Below are 19,922 nucleotides of genomic sequence, written 5' to 3'. Positions count from 1 at the left end.
TTTTAGATTGAAGATTTTTCATCAGAAGTACAAAGATTTAGAAATCAGATATGCTTATATATTTTAGAGAAGATAGCAGAAGAAATTTGTGTGAGAGGATGAGAGATTGAATGATAATAGTTGTGCCAGCTGGCAGGGATCTCTGGTTTGTTGATTGCAGCTGATGTCTCTGGAGGAGAAACTGTAAGTGGAAGGCGATGAATGAGACCAGGAGTGAGAGGAAAAGCCAATGCTGGAAGTGTGAGATTACATTGCTTTGTCTAAAGTCTGAAAATAGAGAACATTGGGGAAAAACTCAGAAGGTCACGGCAATAAGCACACGGTATTGGGGGTTTGGTATTGATGTGGCTAGAGAATTGGTTGGCAGACAGGAAGCAAAAAGTGGGAATAAACGGGACCTTTTCAGAATGGCAGGCAGTGACTAGTGGGATACCGCAAGGCTCAGTGCTGGGACCCCAGTTGTTTAGACGAGGGAATTAAATGCAGCATTTCCAAGTTTGCGGATGACACGAAGCTAGGCGGCAGTGTTAGCTGTGAGGAGGATGCTAAGAGGATGCAGGGTGACTTGGATAGGTTAGGTGAGTGGGCAAATTCATGGCAGATGCAATTTAATGTGGATAAATGTGAGGTTATCCACTTTGGTGGCAAGAACAGGAAAACAGATTATTATCTGAATGGTGGCCAATTAGGAAAAGGGGAGGTGCAACGAGACCTGCGTGTCATTATACACCAGTCATTGAAAGTGGGCATGCAGGTACAGCAAGCGGTGAAAAAGGCGAATGGTATGCTGGCATTCACAGCAAGAGGATTCGAGTACAGGAGCAGGGAGGTACTACAGCAGTTGTACAAGGCCTTGGTGAGACCACACCTGGAGTACTGTGTGCAGTTTTGGTCCCCTAATCTGAGGAAAGATATTCTTGCCATAGAGAGAGTACAAAGAAGGTTCGCCAGATTGATTCCTGGGATGACAGGACTTTCATATGACGAAAGACTGGATCGACTAGGCTCGCTGGAATTTAGAAGATTGAGGGGGGATCTTATTGAAACGTATAAAATTCTAAAGGGATTGGAGAGGCTAGATGCAGGAAGATTGTTCCCGATGTTGGGGAAGTCCAGAACGAGAGGTCACAGTTTAAGGATAAAGGGGAAGCCTTTTAGGACCAAGATGAGAAAAATCTTCACACAGAGAGTGGTGAATCTGTGGAATTCTCTGCCCCAGGAAACAGTTGAGGCCAGTTCATTGGCTATACTTAAGAGGGAGTTAGATATGGCTCTTGTGGCTAAAGGGATCAGGGGGTATGGAGAGAAGGCAGCTACAGGGTTATGAGTTGGATGATCAACCATGATTGTACTGAATGGTGATGCAGGCTCAAAGGGCTGAATAGCCTACTCCTGCACTTATTTTCTATGTTTCTATGTCTGGCAGCATCCGTGAAGAGGATAAATGAAAAGTACATCACAGATGACTATTTATGCACTTTTTGGCACTATCTTTGAATTTTGTCCTCATTGCAGCTGAACTGTAAACTATACTATATTGTTTATATTCTCCTGAAAAAGAAGAAACAATTTGCATTTGTATACATATTCAACTTCTTTAGAAACACTCCAAGCTTTAAACCCATTGATTTTTGAAGCACAGTTAGGACTTATCACAGCAATGTTCAAAGTTCAAAGTAAATTTATTATCAAGATACATATATGTCACCATGCATAACCCTGAGGGCATACTCAGTAAAACAATAATAGAATAATAACCATAATAGACGGAAAGACCAACTAACCCGGGCTTTCAACCAGTGTGCAAAAGACAAACTGTGTAACTACAAAAAATAAAGAAATAATAATCATTAATAAATAAGCAATAAATATCAAGGGCTTGTGATGATGAGTCCTTGAAATTGAGTGCATAGTGTTACGTACCCCGTAACTGGGTTGCCAAACCAGCAGAAATGGACCGCTCAATTGGAGTCTGGATTACTGGAACTAAGAAAGTTTTATTAAAGAAATAAGCAACACAGTACTCTAATAGTAAGGATATAAATGCAACAGGTTAGCAATGAATAAACACACATGTACACAGAACTAGGATAATAGGGTCAATCAAGCTCTATCGCAGTCTAGGGGTAACATGATCAATCACAAGTGACAGAGTTCAGTTTAATTCAGTTCGCAGTAGTCGCCGTTGTGTCGTTGGAGAGAGAGAGAGAGAGCAAATGCTGATATTCAAATCGGATTCAACAGACCTTTGATATTCCTAGCAGTTAGCTTTCGGGCGAGCCCTTTGTAATGTCTTCTGAGGTCACCAACTGTGACCCCTCCGTTCCAGATACGATCATTCTTCTGCGGTGAACCCAGCACCCAGGCAAGGGCGGACACACACACCAGGTTCCCACCGATCCGTACCTTTCCACCCTGTGCGTCTATGGCTGGTCCCGCGACCAGACCTCCAACAACTCCCACCAACTAGTGGGGGGGGGCACACCGCTTTCAGGGTCTCGTTACCTCGTGGAGTCGTGTGCGTCGTGTCTTAGCGAACCTGCCCCTTTTTATCTCCCTGCTGGGGTATCGCCTGTCCATCACACTTCAAACAGTTCAGGGTTCAAAAGGAGCCGGTCTTGACAATACTCAGACCGGTGTCTCCTTCCGTTAAACTCTCTCGTCTCTTCATTAACATTTCCAAATGCTGCTCCATTGTCTTACTTATCTCTTTCTCCTGAAGACAGGTGGAAGATCAACTGTTGATCCCACTGGTGCTAGCGCAGGACAGTTAACATCTTAGTCTATGTGTACTTTTGTAACCCTCTTTCGTCACAATAGGTTGTGGTAAAATTTCAATGATCAAGGCAAGTGAAGTTATTCCCTTTGGTTCAAGAGTCTGATGGTTGAGGTACCCCTGTTCCTGAACCTGGTGGTGTGAGTCCTGAGGCTCCTGTACCACCTTCCTGACAGCAGCAGTGAGAAGAGAGTGTCAACTGCATGGTAGTATCCCTGATGATGGATGCTACATGCCTGCAACAATGCTTCGTGTAGATGTGCTTAATGATGGGATGTGTTTTTTCTTGTGAGAACTTGGCTGTATCCAGCACTTTTTGTAGGATTTTCCATTCAAGAGTAATGGTGTTTTCCTACAGCATTGTGATGTATGTTGACTGTGATGCAGCCAGTCAATATACTTATCACTGCACATCTATGGAAGTTGGTCAAAGTTTCAGATGTCATGCCAAACGTTCACAAACTTTTAAGGAAATAGAGGTGCTGCTGTGCTCTTTCTATAATTGCACTTGTTTGCTGGGCCAACGACATGTCCTCCGAAATGATAACACTGAAATGATAATACTGAAAAATTTAAAGTTGCTGACCCTCTCCACCTCTGATCCTCCGATGAGGACTGGCTGATTGACCTCTGGTTTCCTCTTCCTGAAGTCAGTAATTAGCTCCTTGGTTTTGCTGACATTGTGTAAGAGATTGTTATGACACCACTCAGTCAGATTTTCAATCTCCCTCCTGTATACTGATTCATTACTATCTTTGATCTGGCCTGCGACAGTGTTGTTTTCAATAAACTTGAAAGTGGCATTAGCCACACAGTTATAAGTGTAAAGCGAGTAGAGCGGGGGCTGAATATACAGCCTTGTGGTGCACTTATGCTGATGGGAATTGTGGAGGAGATGTTGTCATTCTGAGCTGACTGGTGTCTGCAAGTGAAGAAATTGAGGATCCAATTGAACAAGGTGGTATTGAGACTTAGGAATTGAAGCTTTTTGATTATTTTAGAGGCAATGATAGTATTGAATGCCAAGCTCTAGTCAATAAAGAACATTATGATGTATGCATATTTGCTGTTCAGATGTTCCAGGGTTGAATGAAGAGCTATTGAGATGGCATCTGCTGTAGACCCGTGGTGCCAGTTGGCAAATTGGAGTGGATTCAAGTTACTTCTCAGGCAGACGTTGATATGTTTCATCACCAGCCTCTGAAAGCACTTCATCACGATGGATGTAAGTGCTTCTGGATGATAGTCATTGAGGCATGCTACCACGTTCTTCTTAGACATTGATATGTGAAGCCTTCTTAAATCTGGTGGGTATTTCACATTTCCGAACCAAGAGATTAAAGTTCTCAGTGGACACTCGGCCAGTTGATCAGCCCTGGACTTTAGTAGTTGGCCAGTTATTCTGTCTGGGTTGGATACTTTTCGGCCTATATTCAGAAACAACTTCACACGTACGAGTGGCAAGATCCTACAGATTGTATTGTAGTATGAAATAGTTAACTTTTAATTCTAGTGTAAATGTTGGCCTGATCTTTGAGATAGATTCCTGAGAAGTGTGGAAACAGACCCATCTGGTTCATATCTGGTCGGAGTTGTAATTTTAGATTTTTAAAAAATGTTAGGAAATTCTCAGTAGGTCATATAGCATCTTTAGACCAAGAAAGTTAGATTTGCATCTTGAAATATTTTCATTGAAATTTGCTTTGTATTGGAGTTGTTACAAATCCATACCCAAGTGAAATTACATTAGTTACTTATTTACATGATGCACACCAGCCATACTGGTATATGATAAATAAGAGCTTAGTTTAGTGATGCATCAATTAAACAAAAATCAATTTTGAGCCACATGTCTAGCTAACAGTGGGTTTGTGATGCTGCTTGCAGACTCTTGATCTGTGTTTTTAAAAAAAAATCCGCATCTCATGGCTGAGTATTTTTAGTGACTGTTTTGTGGTCAGATGATTTTACATGGTTCCAGATGGTTATCATTATACATAGCACAGGCTGGGTAGAACCACTTCGTCTTTTGGATTTTATTCTGACTTAAAAATTGAGTAGGCCTTAATAAAGCATTTCGGGTTGTCCGGTTGAGTGTATTCTGTTTCTGATCATTGCCCGTGGTTATGAAAGAGCTCTCCCTATTTGATTAATGTGCGTTCAGCAGAGATTAATAGCTGTAGACTTACAATGACATTTGCACATCTGGAATGGAGATTGTTTATGATCTGAGCATTTTCTGACTATTGTAATTATAATCTGCTGGCTATCTTCTCAGCCTGCTTAAAGCACATAAATGTGACTTTGATTGTAAAATATCTTGAGTTTTTCTTAAAATCTGAAGTAAATCAGAGGTTCCGACTTGTATTTCATGATTGATGAGAGGGATTGCATAATTGAGTTGTCTGTAAATGGAGGTATAACCAGAATCTAATCAACATTTTTTTTCTACATGGGTTGTAAATGGAACCTGTGAAAAAAATATACAAACCATTTCCTCATTGATAAGTAAAGAAATATTTATTTAAAATAGCACAGAAATTGTAGCACATTGACCTAATCAGTCTGGATTACATCCTGTTCTTCATCCCAGATCGCAGGTGTTTCTATATCTTTCAAGCCAGTGACATGATATTAGCAGACTCTGTGGCTTTGTTTCATTGTCCTTCTGCCTTTGTGCCTCTTGAGAACTTGCAGTATGTTTGGAAGCTGGGGGAAGGGTGGAAGGATGGAAGGATAATGTTTTTGTGAACTGGATGATGCGAAAAGACTTAGTTTCTAAACTACAGAAGGGAATAAATAGAACTTAGTACTATGAATTTATGAAGGGAAAAGTGTGTCTTAGTGGTAGAGTGGACCATTAAATTGGAAGTAAATCTACTGGACCTCATGCCTGAATAATAAGCATTTGAATAGTGTATAGCAGGCATACAGATCAAAAAGAAAAAAAAGCATAAACATAAGCTCTGGCTATTGACATTGTTACTTGTGCATGTTGACTTTAATGCAGCTTTGGGTAAGAGAATATACAGGTTTCCCCCGCCATCCGAAGGTAGAGCGTTCCTATGAAACGGTTCCTAAGCTGGAATGTCGTAAAGTGAAGAAGCAATTACCATTTATTTATATGGGAAAAATCTGTGAGCGTTCGCAGACCCAAAAAGTAACCTACCAAATCATGCCAAATAACACACAAAACCTAAAATAACAGTAACATATAGTAAAAGCAGGAATGATATGATAAATACACAACCTATATAAAGTAGAAATAATGTATCTACAGTGTAGTATCACTTATGGGAATCGGGAAGACAGCGCCGAGCACACTGATGATGGTGTGTTAGGCTGAGTCGTCGGAGGTTGGGGTGGTGCAGTGGTCTCCACCCTCTGGGCTGCCGACTGATACCGATCCGTGAAGAATGCAGCGGTCCAGCGGTGGCCGGGACGCACCCAACATATCTTTAAGAAAAAGGCCGAAATAAACAAGCTAATTAATTAGGTGCTGCCTGGCACATAAAGGTCGGCCCAGATCAGAGGCGACGCATTCGGCAATCGCCTCTGATCTGGGCTGACATTTACGTGCCGGGCAGCACCTAATTAATTAGTTTATTTATTTTGTCTTTTTTCTTAATGATGTGTTGGGTGCGCCCCGGCTACTGCTGCATTCTCCGCAGCAGTGTATCGGTCCGCGGCCCGGGGGCTGGGGTCGTGGGACACTGGGGTGTCATCAGGGCAGGCAGGTCACCTTCTTCTATGTCTGCCTGCCTCGATGTCGAAGGTCAGGGTTCGTCATCTGCTGTGGCTGATGTGGAAGGCTTGAAAAACGACAGTATGCTTATCTGCTAGCCTCGTGCATTTTTCTATCATCTCATGCATTTGCTTCACGTTCAATTCCTGGACGACTTCACTTTCAGTCTGTTCGCTACTGCATTCAGTTTTGATTGTTATCCTTTCCTCTTCCAGTTGCATCAGCTCTTCATCTACCAGTTCTTGGTCATGGGATGCCAAAACCTCTTCACATCATCTTCGTCAGCTTCCACAAGCCAAACTCACTTTGTCCTTACTTTGTTCACTACGATCGAAATGCTTAAGTTATGTCTAGTTTTACGCTAAGTGTAACACCCTTAAGAGCTCCTTTAGGCTTTTCCAATACCTTAGAACTCATCTTGCAAACAGATGCTCACAGGCACGTGTTTAAGCAATGCCAGCTAGAATGAAGTTCCGGGGGAGGAGGTTGGCTGCTTTTCCCGTGCGCTGCCTTTTTTCATAACAGTGAAAACACCTTCTGTTAGCAAAAGCAGGTAACTAATGTAGGTCTTTTGTAACAGTGAGATGTCGTAAAGCGAACGTTCGAAAAGCGGGGGACACTTGTAATCAGGCAGCAGATACATCTCCTGTCTACTGTGACATTAGAGTTAGTCATCTTTAATTCCGAAAATTTATATAGAGATCATTTAGTTTGGAAATAGAAAAATATCCTCTATTAAAATATTTCTTAACCTTGATTTGGGTGAGTAGTTTGGTAACTTTAATTTATCCACTTTGGCTTTGAACAAGCTTAGTGCATCTCTACAATGGAGTTCAGGTCATTTTACAGAGGCATATGAGGAAAGCTGAAGAAATTCTATAAAGCTTGACTATAAGTGGATATGTGCAATTGCAGAATAATACAGTATAGTACCTGGAGCTATATTTTGGACACTTGCATTAGCAGTAGAGTTGCTGGTGTTTTCTGTGGAGAATGTAAGAACATGAGAGCTTATAATTTTAATCATCTTTCATAAGGAGATTCTTTTTACACAGAGAAATACATTCAAAATGCAGTGTTGGTAATTCCTCGGTAAGAGTACCAATATATGTAAAATTTCTTTGTTTTTGCGATGCTTGACGGAGAAATCCTTTTCAGATACCAAAACAAAACCTTGCTTTTAAGTTATAGACATGGCATACAAACACCTAAGGTGAAGTGCACCTTAGTTGCACCTTCAGATCCATGTTGCCCACCCCCTATTTATCTCCTCCCCCCCATTTACATCTTAAAAAGCAGCTTTCATAAGCAGATTAGTACTCTGATACCTGAACTTGACACATCTGTAATCTTAGTTTTATTTGTAATATTATGAATTAGAAGTTTGCAGGCTCACTAGAGCATTAATTTTTCAGGTTAATGGGGGGGGGGGAACAGAAGTTGAGGAATGGTACAGTAGAAGGTGTATAAATGGGTTTTACCTAGTCTGCTGCTTAGAGTTTAACTTACTCCATAACTAATCACTGAATGAAGAACTTTTACTCAAAATGATGAAAACATTTTATTTAGTTGTAATAAAAGATGAAATTTTAGGAAAGGTGATGAATTTGGAAGGATTTGTAAAAGGAGTGAGAAGAGATGTGAATGAATTTTGGAGCATAAGTATAGGGAAAAAATTACTGAAGATGGGAGATGGAGACAAAGTAGTGATGTTAAGATAGGAAAATGTAGGTGAAGTTGATCCTTGCGAGAATGGTGATTAAACATCTGGATGTGATAATGCGTTTGAGGTTCTCAGCTGAATATGAGCTAAGTTGGGTGTTACGAGTGCAATTTTACGGAGATGGAAGTAGTGATATTTTTGCTTGAAAGGGTATTGTTAAAATTCAGTTCTGCTGAAAAGGATATATGGGTTACAAATAGACTTACTAAGTCTGAGGTATTGACTAGAATGGAGGAATTGATGGTGAGGGTGAAATTCATGATAGTTACTGTAGACAAGTCCTCCCCATATTCAACAGAAGGAAGTTCATCACTAAACATACCCATCTAGAAACAGTGACACAAGGAAATCTGCAGATGCTGGAAATTCAAGGAACACACACAAAAAATGCTGGTGGACGCAGCAGGCCAGGCAGCATCTATAGGACGAGGTACAGTTGACGTTTCGGGCTGGGACCCTTCGATAGGACTAACTGAAAGAAGAGATTGTAAGAGATTTGAAAGTGGGAAGAGGAGGGGGAGATCTGAAATGATAAGAGAAGTCAGGAGGGGAGGGGTGGATCTAAGAGCTGAAAAGTTGATACCAGGCTGGAGAAAGGAGAGGATCATGGGACGGGAAGCCTGGGGAGAAAGAGAAGGGGGGAGGGTGGAGAGCAGGCAAGGAGTTATAGTGAGAGGGACAGAAGGAGAAAAAAACATGTAGAAACAGTGCTGTTTTTCAAGCATAACATTGGAATAATGTAGGAGCCCAAGCAAGAAAATTCTAAACAACTTGACTATCTGTCATCATTTTGATTTCAATGAGGATAGTAGGGTTTCAGATGAAAAGGTTAAGTCAAAAGTAATATGTTTGCAATAATTTTGCTTTTGTTTAATATTTCTGATATTTAGAAACTTGTTTTATTAATTCACTGTTTCTTTTGTATTTTTCTAAATGTAATAGTTAACTGTCATTTAGAACTGTTTCAGAAGCAGGGCTGCTTCTTTGCCTTGTACGAGCCCCTTTCCTGCCTAAACTATAGGCTGTAGGAATCTTGAATGTTTTGAGCCAGTGAGCTTCTCCATGAGCGTCCAGATTGATGAAGCGTAGGTGTGAAGAGACAAAGGGAATGACACCAAGTATGAGATCCAGTTCAGTTAAATCTGGCCCCATAGTTTTTGAGAACAATTCTGTGTTTCTGTTCCAGTACTCTCAATGAAACTTTTCTAATGATTTGTGTAAGGAAGGGGAAAGAAGCATAGAGTACATATTGCTGACAACAAATTCATTTATATTGTACATTGGTGCATTTGCTTTGGTTGTATTTGTTCTTCATTACAGTATTGAATGTCTTTTACTTCACACTTCAGCTCTGTGCCATGTTTGTGAGATTGACCAACTTGTATTAAGTTTTTCACCAAAGCCGCATCATTAGAAAAGTGACAATGTTTTGCTCATCAAATCTACAGTGTTCAATAACCCTTTAGGGGTCAGAAGGCATTGACCAGTTCTTAGTCCATGGTGGTGTAGGAAACCATTTCAGCTGATGGTCAAGTTATTGAACTGATGTTTCAGGATTCCCACCATGATAGCTAGGGATTTAAATTCAATTGAAGAAATGGAGAGCTACAATAATATATAATGGATTATTGTAAAACCCCAGGTGATTCACTCATTTCTCCATTTGTGATTCCTGATCCAGAGCAATCTGATTCTGAACTACCATTAGAAATGGAAAACTACCCAATCAAAAGGCCAATTAGGAAGGAATGCTAACTGCTCATTTTGGCTGTGATACCTCTATCTTGTGGATTCTTTTAAAATCAGTGTCTTTTCCCAATTTTTATTTTTGTTCTAAGTTGACAAGCACTGTTAACTTGTTTCTTGTCATTTTTAATATGTGAGCTTGCTAATCAGTGAACTACTCAACTTTGGAAAGTTTGCCAGGTAAACTCAATTAGGCCATTACTGCAATGAAATTGCTAACAGATCATAGGGCAACATCATGACTCTTCTGGTGGGAGAAATAGTTGAAATTTATTATTAATTATTTTACTAGCAATGGTTTTGAAAATCAGGATAGTTGTAAACTTTGAACTCTTGTATACTTTTATAGAAATGCACAATGTTCCAGTTGGTGACGAGCTGTTGCATTTTGGTAATAAATGTCATGATGAAGAGGAGGTGGCAATGAATTTGATGTCACAGTCAGCACAGATGAGCACAGAATCTCCCTTCAGACTTTCTGGTAAGGATGCATCTCAAATTTTAAGATCATAGATTTTTTTATTTGGCTAGTAGTGGATGCTAGAGAAGAAAAATATGAAAGAAACTATTTCAACTATTTCTTTCTCACTGCCTTGTAACGTCACATTCCTCAATTGACTGAGCTCCTGAAATGTAAATATATTAAATAATTCTCTGGTTCTCTTGCAGTTTGTTACTCTGCAGTCCTCGTTTTCCCCCTCACCCCTTCATTAAGACCTCCTATGTATTTTCTGTTGTGAGCTGAAGAAAGGGAAGAAAGATCTGTCTTTTTTTAAAATACCAACTTTTTCTAAGACAGAAACTTGAATTTTTGCAGAGCATTCACCATCATATATATATCCTAAGGCATTATCAAATGAAAATGAAAACTGCAGGCGCTGGAAATCTGAAATAAAAATAGACCATCCTGGAAACACACAGTAGCAGAGGACATCTGTAGAAAGTTTCTGGTCAAAACAGTCTTCATTTGAATTGGGAAAGAGAAAGAGACATTAGTTTTAAGTGAGAGAAGATGGGAGAAGGATGGCTAGGACGAAGGAAGTAACTGATGGGCGAAGTCACAGTTGCAATGGGGATAAGTTGCAGAGATCCTCCGGTCAGATAGAGTAATGGAGGCAGTTATATGATGAAACCAACAAAAGCATAATGTAAATTGTAAACATGAGAAAATCTATAGATGCTGGAAATCCAAAGCAAAATGCACAAAATTCTGAAGGAACTCAGCAGGTCAGACAGTATCTATGGAGAGGAGTAAACAGTTGACGTTTTGGGTTGAGACCCTACTTCAGGACCAAGAGGGAAGGGAGGAGATGCCTGAATTTAAAGTTGGGCAAGGAGAAAGAGGCTAGCTGGCATTGAGGGGTCACAGTGACAGAGGGTTTCACTGAACTCTAGTCGAAGGGAAGATTTAAACTACTTTAGGGTAGACATCCCTGAAAGAGACTACCCAGTAGAGTAGTAAATCATAAACATGAGAAAATCTGCAGATGCTGGAAATCCAAAGCAACACACAATGTGTTGCAAAAGATAGGGTAATGGTATGTGCCATGCAGGTAAGGCTATAGTAATACAGAAACAATGACTGAGTCAGTGTTACAGATGAATGACTTGTATTAGAAATGGGCAGTTCTCGTGCAGAAGAGACAGTGAGTGATCTGAAGTTGTGTAATTAGGTGGTCTATGAGGCTTCATTGTACCAAAACAGGGAATAGGTTATTCCTTAAGTGTATTTTGGGTCTCCTTTTCATCCTATAGTGCAATAGGCTAGTAAAGTAATTCTGTTTCTCTATCTACAGATGTTGCCTGAATCTTTTCAGCATTTTCTGTTTCCATTTCATTATCATTCATGATTTAGTTAAAAACCACATGATAAATATTAAAGCAGATGATCTAATCTTGAGTGAAAAGGCAAACCCTAAGGAACAATGTAAAGGAAGAAGGTGAGATAGAAATGTACAAACCTTGAACTATAATTCCAGTGTTTTAGGACTTCACTGCCAGTCTGGTGAAGTTAATAAAATCAGGTTATGCTGGAGTCCCAAGTTGGAGGACCATAATAACTGGGGTTATAGGACTAATGGTAACACTGAGAAAGGTAAAATCACTCAGAATTTCGAAGTTGAGTTATTTCTCATTCAGGAGCTGATGTAGGTGACTGAGCACAGGATGATGAAGAATGGGATTTGGTGCAATTGAGGATGCAAATAGCAGTTTATAAAGGATACAGAATGTTGGGTGTGTTTGACCTATACACAATGGGAATCTATTCCCTCAATTGCAGTATTTGCGTCTTGGTGATGTTCAGTTTAAAAAAAAGGCTTTAATTTAAAATGCCTGATAACATTTCTGATAAACCTTCAGAGTACTTTGCATATGATTTACCATGTCAAATTGTAGTGCCATTCGCTCTTTGAAGGTGATGGAAGTTTCAGTGTAATGTATGGTCTAGTGAGATGGAAGACGAATACATGCTTTAGGTGTGAGAATGGGACAGAGTTTAGCAATTACAGTGGAGGGAATGTCACGAGTTGAGGATTTGGATGAATGTAGTAAGGAGATGAGCATGTCTGCCTAATTGTTTATTAAGATCATGCTCATCTATATCACTGCCACTTTCCTGCACTCACCCCAATCCTTTGACTAATATTCAAAATCTTGATTTCTCACCTTCCAGGGAACCAAGAATAATGTAGTCAAGTTTACCAATAATACAAACCAGGGTGACAGTGAGCATTGTGAGGAGGATGCAGAGAGACATAAAAGAGATATGAACAAGATAAAGAAGTGGGTGAGGATGTGGCATTTAGAGTACAATGTGGAAAATCATGATGTCATCCACTTCAACAGAATAAATAAAGGTGCAGAGTTGTGGCTTAAATGGTGAGAATTGATGTCAGAACTGAAGTTGCAAAAAACTATTCTGAAAGTAAGTCTCTGCTGTCCTTTATTGGAAGTGGATTTGATTGCAGAAGCAAATATTTTTTATTGAAGTGAAAGAGGGGCCTGGTGAGACTACACTTGAAACATTATACACAGGTATGATTTCCCATCTAATAAAGGATACATTAACTGTATAAAATGAAGGTTTGCCAGATTGATTCTTGGTAGATTGTGCTACGATGACTAATTAAGCAGCTATGCTGACTTGATTATGCAAACTGATCCCATATTCTCTTGTTCTTTTTAAAGGAAAGCTGATCTTGCTAACAGCATAAGCTCAATGATGTCATTTTCCCTGATGGGGTTTTCTGAACAGGCTCAAAATTTTAAAATAAAGGGGTAACCAATTCAGGAAGGAGTTGAGAAAAAAAATACTTCACCCAGAGGACAAGGAACCTTTAGACATTCTATCTAGAGGGTATTAGAGGCTCAAAGTTTGAGTTTATTCAAGAGAGGAGATATTTTGGGCCTTATGAGAGTGAAAGGAAATGGAAATGGTATAGGAAAGTGGTGATGGTGCAGAAGATTAGAGTTAACTTATTAACATAATAACAAAATGTTAATTATGCATGAACGTTTCAGTAAAAATTAGCTGGGGCAGGTTTAGTGCTGGCAGTGCTCTCAAGTTGGAATTAAGTAAATGATCCTCCTGAAGAAGATCAGACTCCAAGCAAGGTGAAAATGGTATGTCCAGTTTGCAGGATTCAGACTCTTTCAGAGCAGAATATGATGTGTGTTTTTATGAAGGCCCAGTAGAGGCCAATTATCATTAACTTGCATATCATTGGAATATGGGAAGAAAGCAGAGCACGTGGAGAAAATTGAGGCAGTCACAGAAGAACATACAGACTCCACACAGGGAGGGGGATGGATTTTAAGATCAAAGCAAAGTTGGTGATTGAAGATAATCTGCAAGAGCAGACAGATAAAATGTGAAAGTTTTGAGGAGATGGGTGATTAAGGCTGATTTGAAGTGCAGAAGAATGGGAACAATGAAATGTTTGCAATAACTGTGTGCATATTAGCTAGTTACAGAAAACAATGAGAATCTTAATGGAAAATTGAAAAAGCATCAGTAAAGCATGTAGTGATTCTGCTTGATGTTAATGTCAGAAATTCATTAGTATTTAAACTTAAGCCAATCAGTTTAAAGATATACTGACCTCTACCTTGGCGAGGCACAGCATACTGCCCTCTACCTTGCCGAGGCACAGCAACAACTCGCGGATACCTCCTCTTATTCACCCCTTGATCATGACCCCACTAAGAAGCACCAGGCCATTGTCTCCAACACCATCACCAACTTTATCAGCTTAGGGGATCTCCCATCCACTGCTACCAACCTTTATAGTTTCCACACTCTGCACTTCCCGTTTCTACCTCCTACCCAAGATCCACAAACCTGCCTGTTCAGATAGACCCATTGTCTCAGCTTGCTCCTGCCCCACTGAACTCATTTCTGCAAACCTCGACACTGTTTTATCCCCCCTTGTTCAATCCCTTCCCACCTATGTCCATGACACTTTTCACACTCTGAATTATTTCAATGATTTTAAGTTCCCTGGCCCCCACCGCTTTATTTTCACCATGGATGTCCAGTCCCTATATACCTCCATTCCCCACTCTCCGCTTCTTTTTGGATTCCAGGCCTAACCAGTTCCCTTCTACCACCACTCTCCTCCGTCTAGCAGAATTAGTCCTTACACTTAATAATTTCTCCTTTGGCTCCTCCCACTTCCTCCAAACTAAAGGTGTAGCCATGGGCACCCGTATGGGTCCTAGCTATGCCTGCCTTTTTGTTGGCTTTGTGGAACAATCCATGCTCCAAGCCTATACTGGTATCTGTCCCCCACTTTTCCTTCGCTACATCGACGACTGTATTGGCGCTGCTTCCTGCACGCATGCAGAACTCGTTGACTTTATTAACTTTGCCTCCAACTTTCACCCTGCCCTCAAGTTTACCTGGTCCATTTCTGACACCTCCCTCCCCTTTCTTGATCTTTCTGTCTCTATCTCTGGAGACAGCTTATCTACTGATGTCTACTATAAGCCTACGGACTCTCACAGCTACCTGGACTATTCCTCTTCCCACCCTGTCTCTTGCAAAAATGCCATCCCCTTCTCGCAATTCTTTCGTCTGCACTGCATCTGCTCTCAGGATGAGTCTTTCATTCCAGGACGAAGGAGATGTCTTTTTTAAAGAAAGGGGCTACACTTCCTCCACCATGAACTCTGCTCTCAAATGCATCTCTCTCATTTCACGCACATCTGCTCTCACCCCATCCTCCCGCCACCCCACTGGGAATAGGGTTCCCCTTGTCCTCGCCTGTCACCCCACCAGCCTCCGGGTCCAACATGTAATTTTCCGTCATTTCCACCACCTCCAACGGGATCCCACTACTGAGCACATCTTTCCCTTCCCCCCTCTCTCTGCTTTCCACAGGGATTGCTCCCTACGCGACTCCCTTATCCATTCGTCCCCCGCCATCCCGTCCCACCGATTTACTTCCTGGCACTTATCCTTGTAAGTAGAACAAGTGCTACACATGCCCTTACACTTCCTCCCTCACCACCATTCAGGGCCCCAGACAGTCCTTCCAGGTGAGGCAACACTTTACCTGCGAGTTGGCTGGGGTGATATACTGCGTCCGTGCTCCCGATGCGGCCTTCTATATATTGGTGAGACCCGACGCAGGCTGGGAGACCATTTCGCTGAACACCTACGCTCTGTCCGCCAGAGAAAGCAGGATCTCCCAGTGGCCACACATTTTAATTCCTCATCCCATTCCCATTCTGATATGTCAATCCATGGCCTCCTCTACTGTCAAGATGAAGCCACACTCAGGTTGGAGGAACAACACCTTATATTCCGTCTGGGTAGCCTCCAACCTGATGTCATGAACATTGACTTCTCTAACTTCCGTTAATGCCCCACCTCCCCTTCGTACCCCATCCCTTATTTATTTATTATTAATATATATTTTTTTCTTTTCTCCTTTTTTCTATCTTTTCTCCCCCTGTCCCTCTCACTATAACCCTTTGCCATCCTCTGGGTTTCCCCCCTCCTCCCCCTTTCTTTCTTGCTAGGCCTCCCATCCCATGATCCTCTCCCTTCTCCAGCCTCGTATCCCTTTTGCCAATCAACTTTCCAGCTCTTAGCTCCATCCCTCCCCCTCCTGTCTTCTCCTATCATTTTGGATCTCCCCCTCCCCCTCCCATATTCAAATCTCTTACTATCTCTTCTTACAGTTAGTCCTGACGAAGGGTCTCGGCCCGAAACGTTGACTGTACCTCTTCCTATAGATGCTGCCTGGCTTGCTGCGTTCGCCAGCATTTTTGATGTGTTTTACTCCAATCAGTTTAAAATCCTGATATTATATTGTTATGCAGTATGAAACCAAAGGCACAGCTCAAATTGAGATTATTTGAAGACCACTTGTGTCTGAGAAGATAGAGTTGCTAAATGTGTCTTTCTGGTGTGTGTAGTAAATTTTTGCTGAATTTTGCAGGTACTATAGAAGAACATGGTGCAGAGGAGTTATTGAACTTTGAACCTGTGCAGTCTCCTGCACACGAAATTAAAGGCTCAGCAACATCTTGTGCAGAGCTAATACTTCCAAACTCTCTGACTGAGGTTACAGGTATGTATTGTGACAAGAATGTAGATTCATCTTGAATTGCCTTGGTTCCTACCTGCATAAAGCCGAAGATTATTTTCAAATATCGATAGTGGTTTTCAGTCAATTCTAATATAGATCTATAGGAAGAAGATTGAAAATCTGACTGAATGGTGCCACAGAAACTCTCACTCAGTGTCAGCAAAACCAAAGAGCAGAATATTGACTACAAGAGGAGGAAATGGAGGTTCATGAGGCAGCGCTGATCAAGGACAGTAGCTTTATATTCCTTAGCATTATCATATCAGAGGATCTGCCCTGGGACCAGCATGTATGTAGGTGCTATTACAAAAAAGGCATGACAGGACCTCTACTTTCTTGGAAGTTTGCACAGATTCGGCATGTCATCTAAAACTTTGACAAACTTCTATTGATGCATAGTGGAGAGTATCCTGTCTGGTTGTATCATGGCCTGGTATGGAACCACCAATGGCCAAGAACGGAAGAGCCTACAAAAAGTAGCAATATAGCCTTGTCTATCACAGAAAAAGCCTTCCTCATCATTAAGCACAACTATTAGAAACAATACCACATGAAAGCAGCATCCATCATCAGGATCCCCATATCCGTGCCATGATCTCTACTCAATGCTGCCATCGGGAAGGAATTGCTGGAGCCTTAAGTGCCGCTCCACGAGGTTCAGGAACAGTCATTACCCTTTAACCATCAGACTTCTGAACCAGCATAGATAACTTCACTTAACTCAACACTGAACTGATCCTACAACCAATGGGCCCACTTTCAAGAAATCTACAACTCATGTTCTCCATGTTGTTTACTATTTATTTATATTGCACTGTTTGCAGTCTTTTACACGTTGGTTCTTTCTCTTTTTTTTCATTGATACAGTTCTGTTTCTTTGTACTGTGAATGTTCATAAGAAAATGAATCTCAGTAGTATACGGTAATATACTGCATACATACTTGATAATAAATTTACTTTGACTAATTGGGTAGTCAGAGATAACCTGCACTTCTGAAAATTACATAATATTTGCTATACAATATTTTAAGTGGGACAGGCCATTAAAGAAGCAGTGGTAACAACTTTGCTCAGAAAGCAAAGCAAATATTTGCCTTTATATCCAAGCACAAAATATAGAGTTCTTTTAGAACGTTAGTCAGATATGACTGACACACAAAATTAATTGGAATTTGAACTGACATGTCATCAATGTGGAGGAATTGATTGATTTTACTGCATTTGTAAATCAACTAATTCCAGAACGCATTTATAAGTTGCTTCATCAGACAGTATTGCCAAATACAATACTGCTGGAACTTGCATGTTAGCGCAGATTGAAGATTAGCTGGTTAACGGCAAGTCGAAGAAACAGGAGCAAGGCCCATTTGGCCTTATGAACCTGCTCTGCAATTCAGAGATTTTTCAAGAGATTATCTTTATTTGTCACATGTACATCGAAACTTACAGTGAAATGTGTCATTTTGCATCAACAACCAAAACAATCTGAGGATTATGTTGGGACGGCCCATGAGTCTCACCATGTTTCCAATGTCAATATAGCAGGTCCACAACTTACTAATCCTAACAGTATGTCTTTGGAATGTGGGAGGAAACTGGAGCACCTAAAGGAAACGTGTATGGTCATGGGAGAACTTGCAAACTCCATAAGGACAGTAGTGGGAATCAAACATCAATTAGTGGCATTGTAAAGCAATTGTGCTAACTGCTATGCCACCATGCTGCCTATGGTTTATCAAGGCTGTGCCAGATCTTCTTGTTCAGTGCCGTTTTACTGCATTATGGACATTTCCCTTGAATCCCTTAGTTTTTAATAATATATATTCACTGAGTGTATGTTCATGATTTTTTTGAGTTGGACAGTCCACATCAGGGGTGCGTAAAAAGGGCTACTTTTTAACCAAGAATGCAATCAAGATCTTTAAAGGCAGAGTTTCACAGCAGTTACTTTGAGTTGAGAAGCGACCAATCAGCAAGAGCGATTCATTAGAAAGGATCAATAAAAGTAACTCAAATGCAAATGAAGCAGCCATTCTTGGAGTGGCCATTGTTTTGGAGAGTACCAGTCTTTTGGCTTATCAGGATTGGGTGAGGTAAAGTATCTTGTAAATTACTCTCTCACTCTGTTCTTATTTCTTTATTCTTTATCTGTTGAGGTTACAGTCGTTTAGTGAGAATGGCTCCGGGGCAGTGTTTTGTACTGTGTGTGAGATGTGGGAAGTTTCCCAGATAAACACATTTGCACCAGTGCACCAAGTTGCAGCTCCTGAGAGAATGTACTGTATTAAAGAGCTGGAACTGCAGCTAAATGACCTTCAACTCGAATGGGAGAATGATCATGGAGGTGATAGACAGGAGCTACAGGGAGGTAGTTACCATGAGGTTGCAGGATTCAGGTAACTGGGAGACTGGTAGGAGAAGGAGGGAAAATGCACAGCCAGTGCGGAGTACACCTGTGATCATTCCTCTCAATAATAAGTAGACAACTTCAGTGTCATGGAGGGGAACGACCTACCGGGGGGAGCCACAATGACTAGGTCTCTGGCACTGAGTTGTAGTGTTGATAGGAAATCATTTAGTCAGTGGGACAGAGACAAAGTTCTTTGGCTGCAATAGACACCCAGATGGTATGCTACTTCCCTGGTGTTAGGATCAAAGATGTTTCAGATCTGGTCCATGACATCCTCAAGGGTGAGGGTGAGCAGCCAGAAGTCTTGGTACAGATTGGCACCAGTGACATAGATAGACAAGGTGAGGAGGTCCTGAAGAGAGATTTTAGAGAGTTAGGTAGAAAGCTGAGAAACTCCAGGGTAGTAATCTCTAAATTGTTGGCCTGTGCCTTGTGCCTTTGAGAGTAAGAGTAGGAATGTGTGGGTGAGGAACTAGGGCAGGGGGCAGGGGTTCAGATTTATGGATCATTAGGATCTCTTCTGGGGGAGGCATGACCTGTACAAAAGGGATGAATTACAGCTGAACCCGAGGGGGGAACCAGTATCCTTGTGGGCGGGTTTGCTAGAGTTGGTCAGATGGATCTAAATTAATTTGGCAAGGGGATGGGAACTGGAGTAATAGTGCTGAAGATGAGGTAGTTGGTTTACAGGGGCAAAATGTGGTGAGAGTCCTAGCAAGGAGAGGCTGATGATAGGGCAAAATTGCAATCAGTAGGATGAATTCCAGTGTAAAAGGTGGACAAAGTTGAAAAGTGTGAGTACAGGACTAAAGGTTTTATATTTGAATGCGCGCAGCATATGGAATAAAGTTGATGAACTTTGTAGCACAATTACAGATTGGCAATAATGATGAGGTAGGCATCACTGAATCATGGCTGAAAG

At 41.1% G+C, this 19,922-nt stretch overlaps 1 protein-coding gene across 8 annotated transcripts in view; it reads left to right on the top strand.

Annotated features, from left to right (window-relative positions):
* The window catches only part of LOC134351033 (microtubule-associated protein 4-like), a 317,873-nt gene that overhangs the window by 188,250 nt on the left and 109,701 nt on the right, over positions 1–19,922 (top strand). For all 8 annotated transcript variants that reach the window (XM_063057031.1, XM_063057058.1, XM_063057050.1 and 5 more), the window contains 2 exons: positions 10,340–10,471; positions 16,440–16,571. In XM_063057031.1, the coding sequence (XP_062913101.1) occupies positions 10,340–10,471; positions 16,440–16,571 (264 nt within the window). The remainder of the gene's footprint in view (positions 1–10,339; positions 10,472–16,439; positions 16,572–19,922) is intronic.

The sequence above is a fragment of the Mobula hypostoma genome, chromosome 1, assembly GCF_963921235.1.
Source record: "Mobula hypostoma chromosome 1, sMobHyp1.1, whole genome shotgun sequence".
Classification (NCBI taxonomy): domain Eukaryota; kingdom Metazoa; phylum Chordata; class Chondrichthyes; order Myliobatiformes; family Myliobatidae; genus Mobula; species Mobula hypostoma.
Note: the sequence above shows the minus strand (reverse complement) of the source record. Positions and strands in the feature narration are given on the sequence as shown.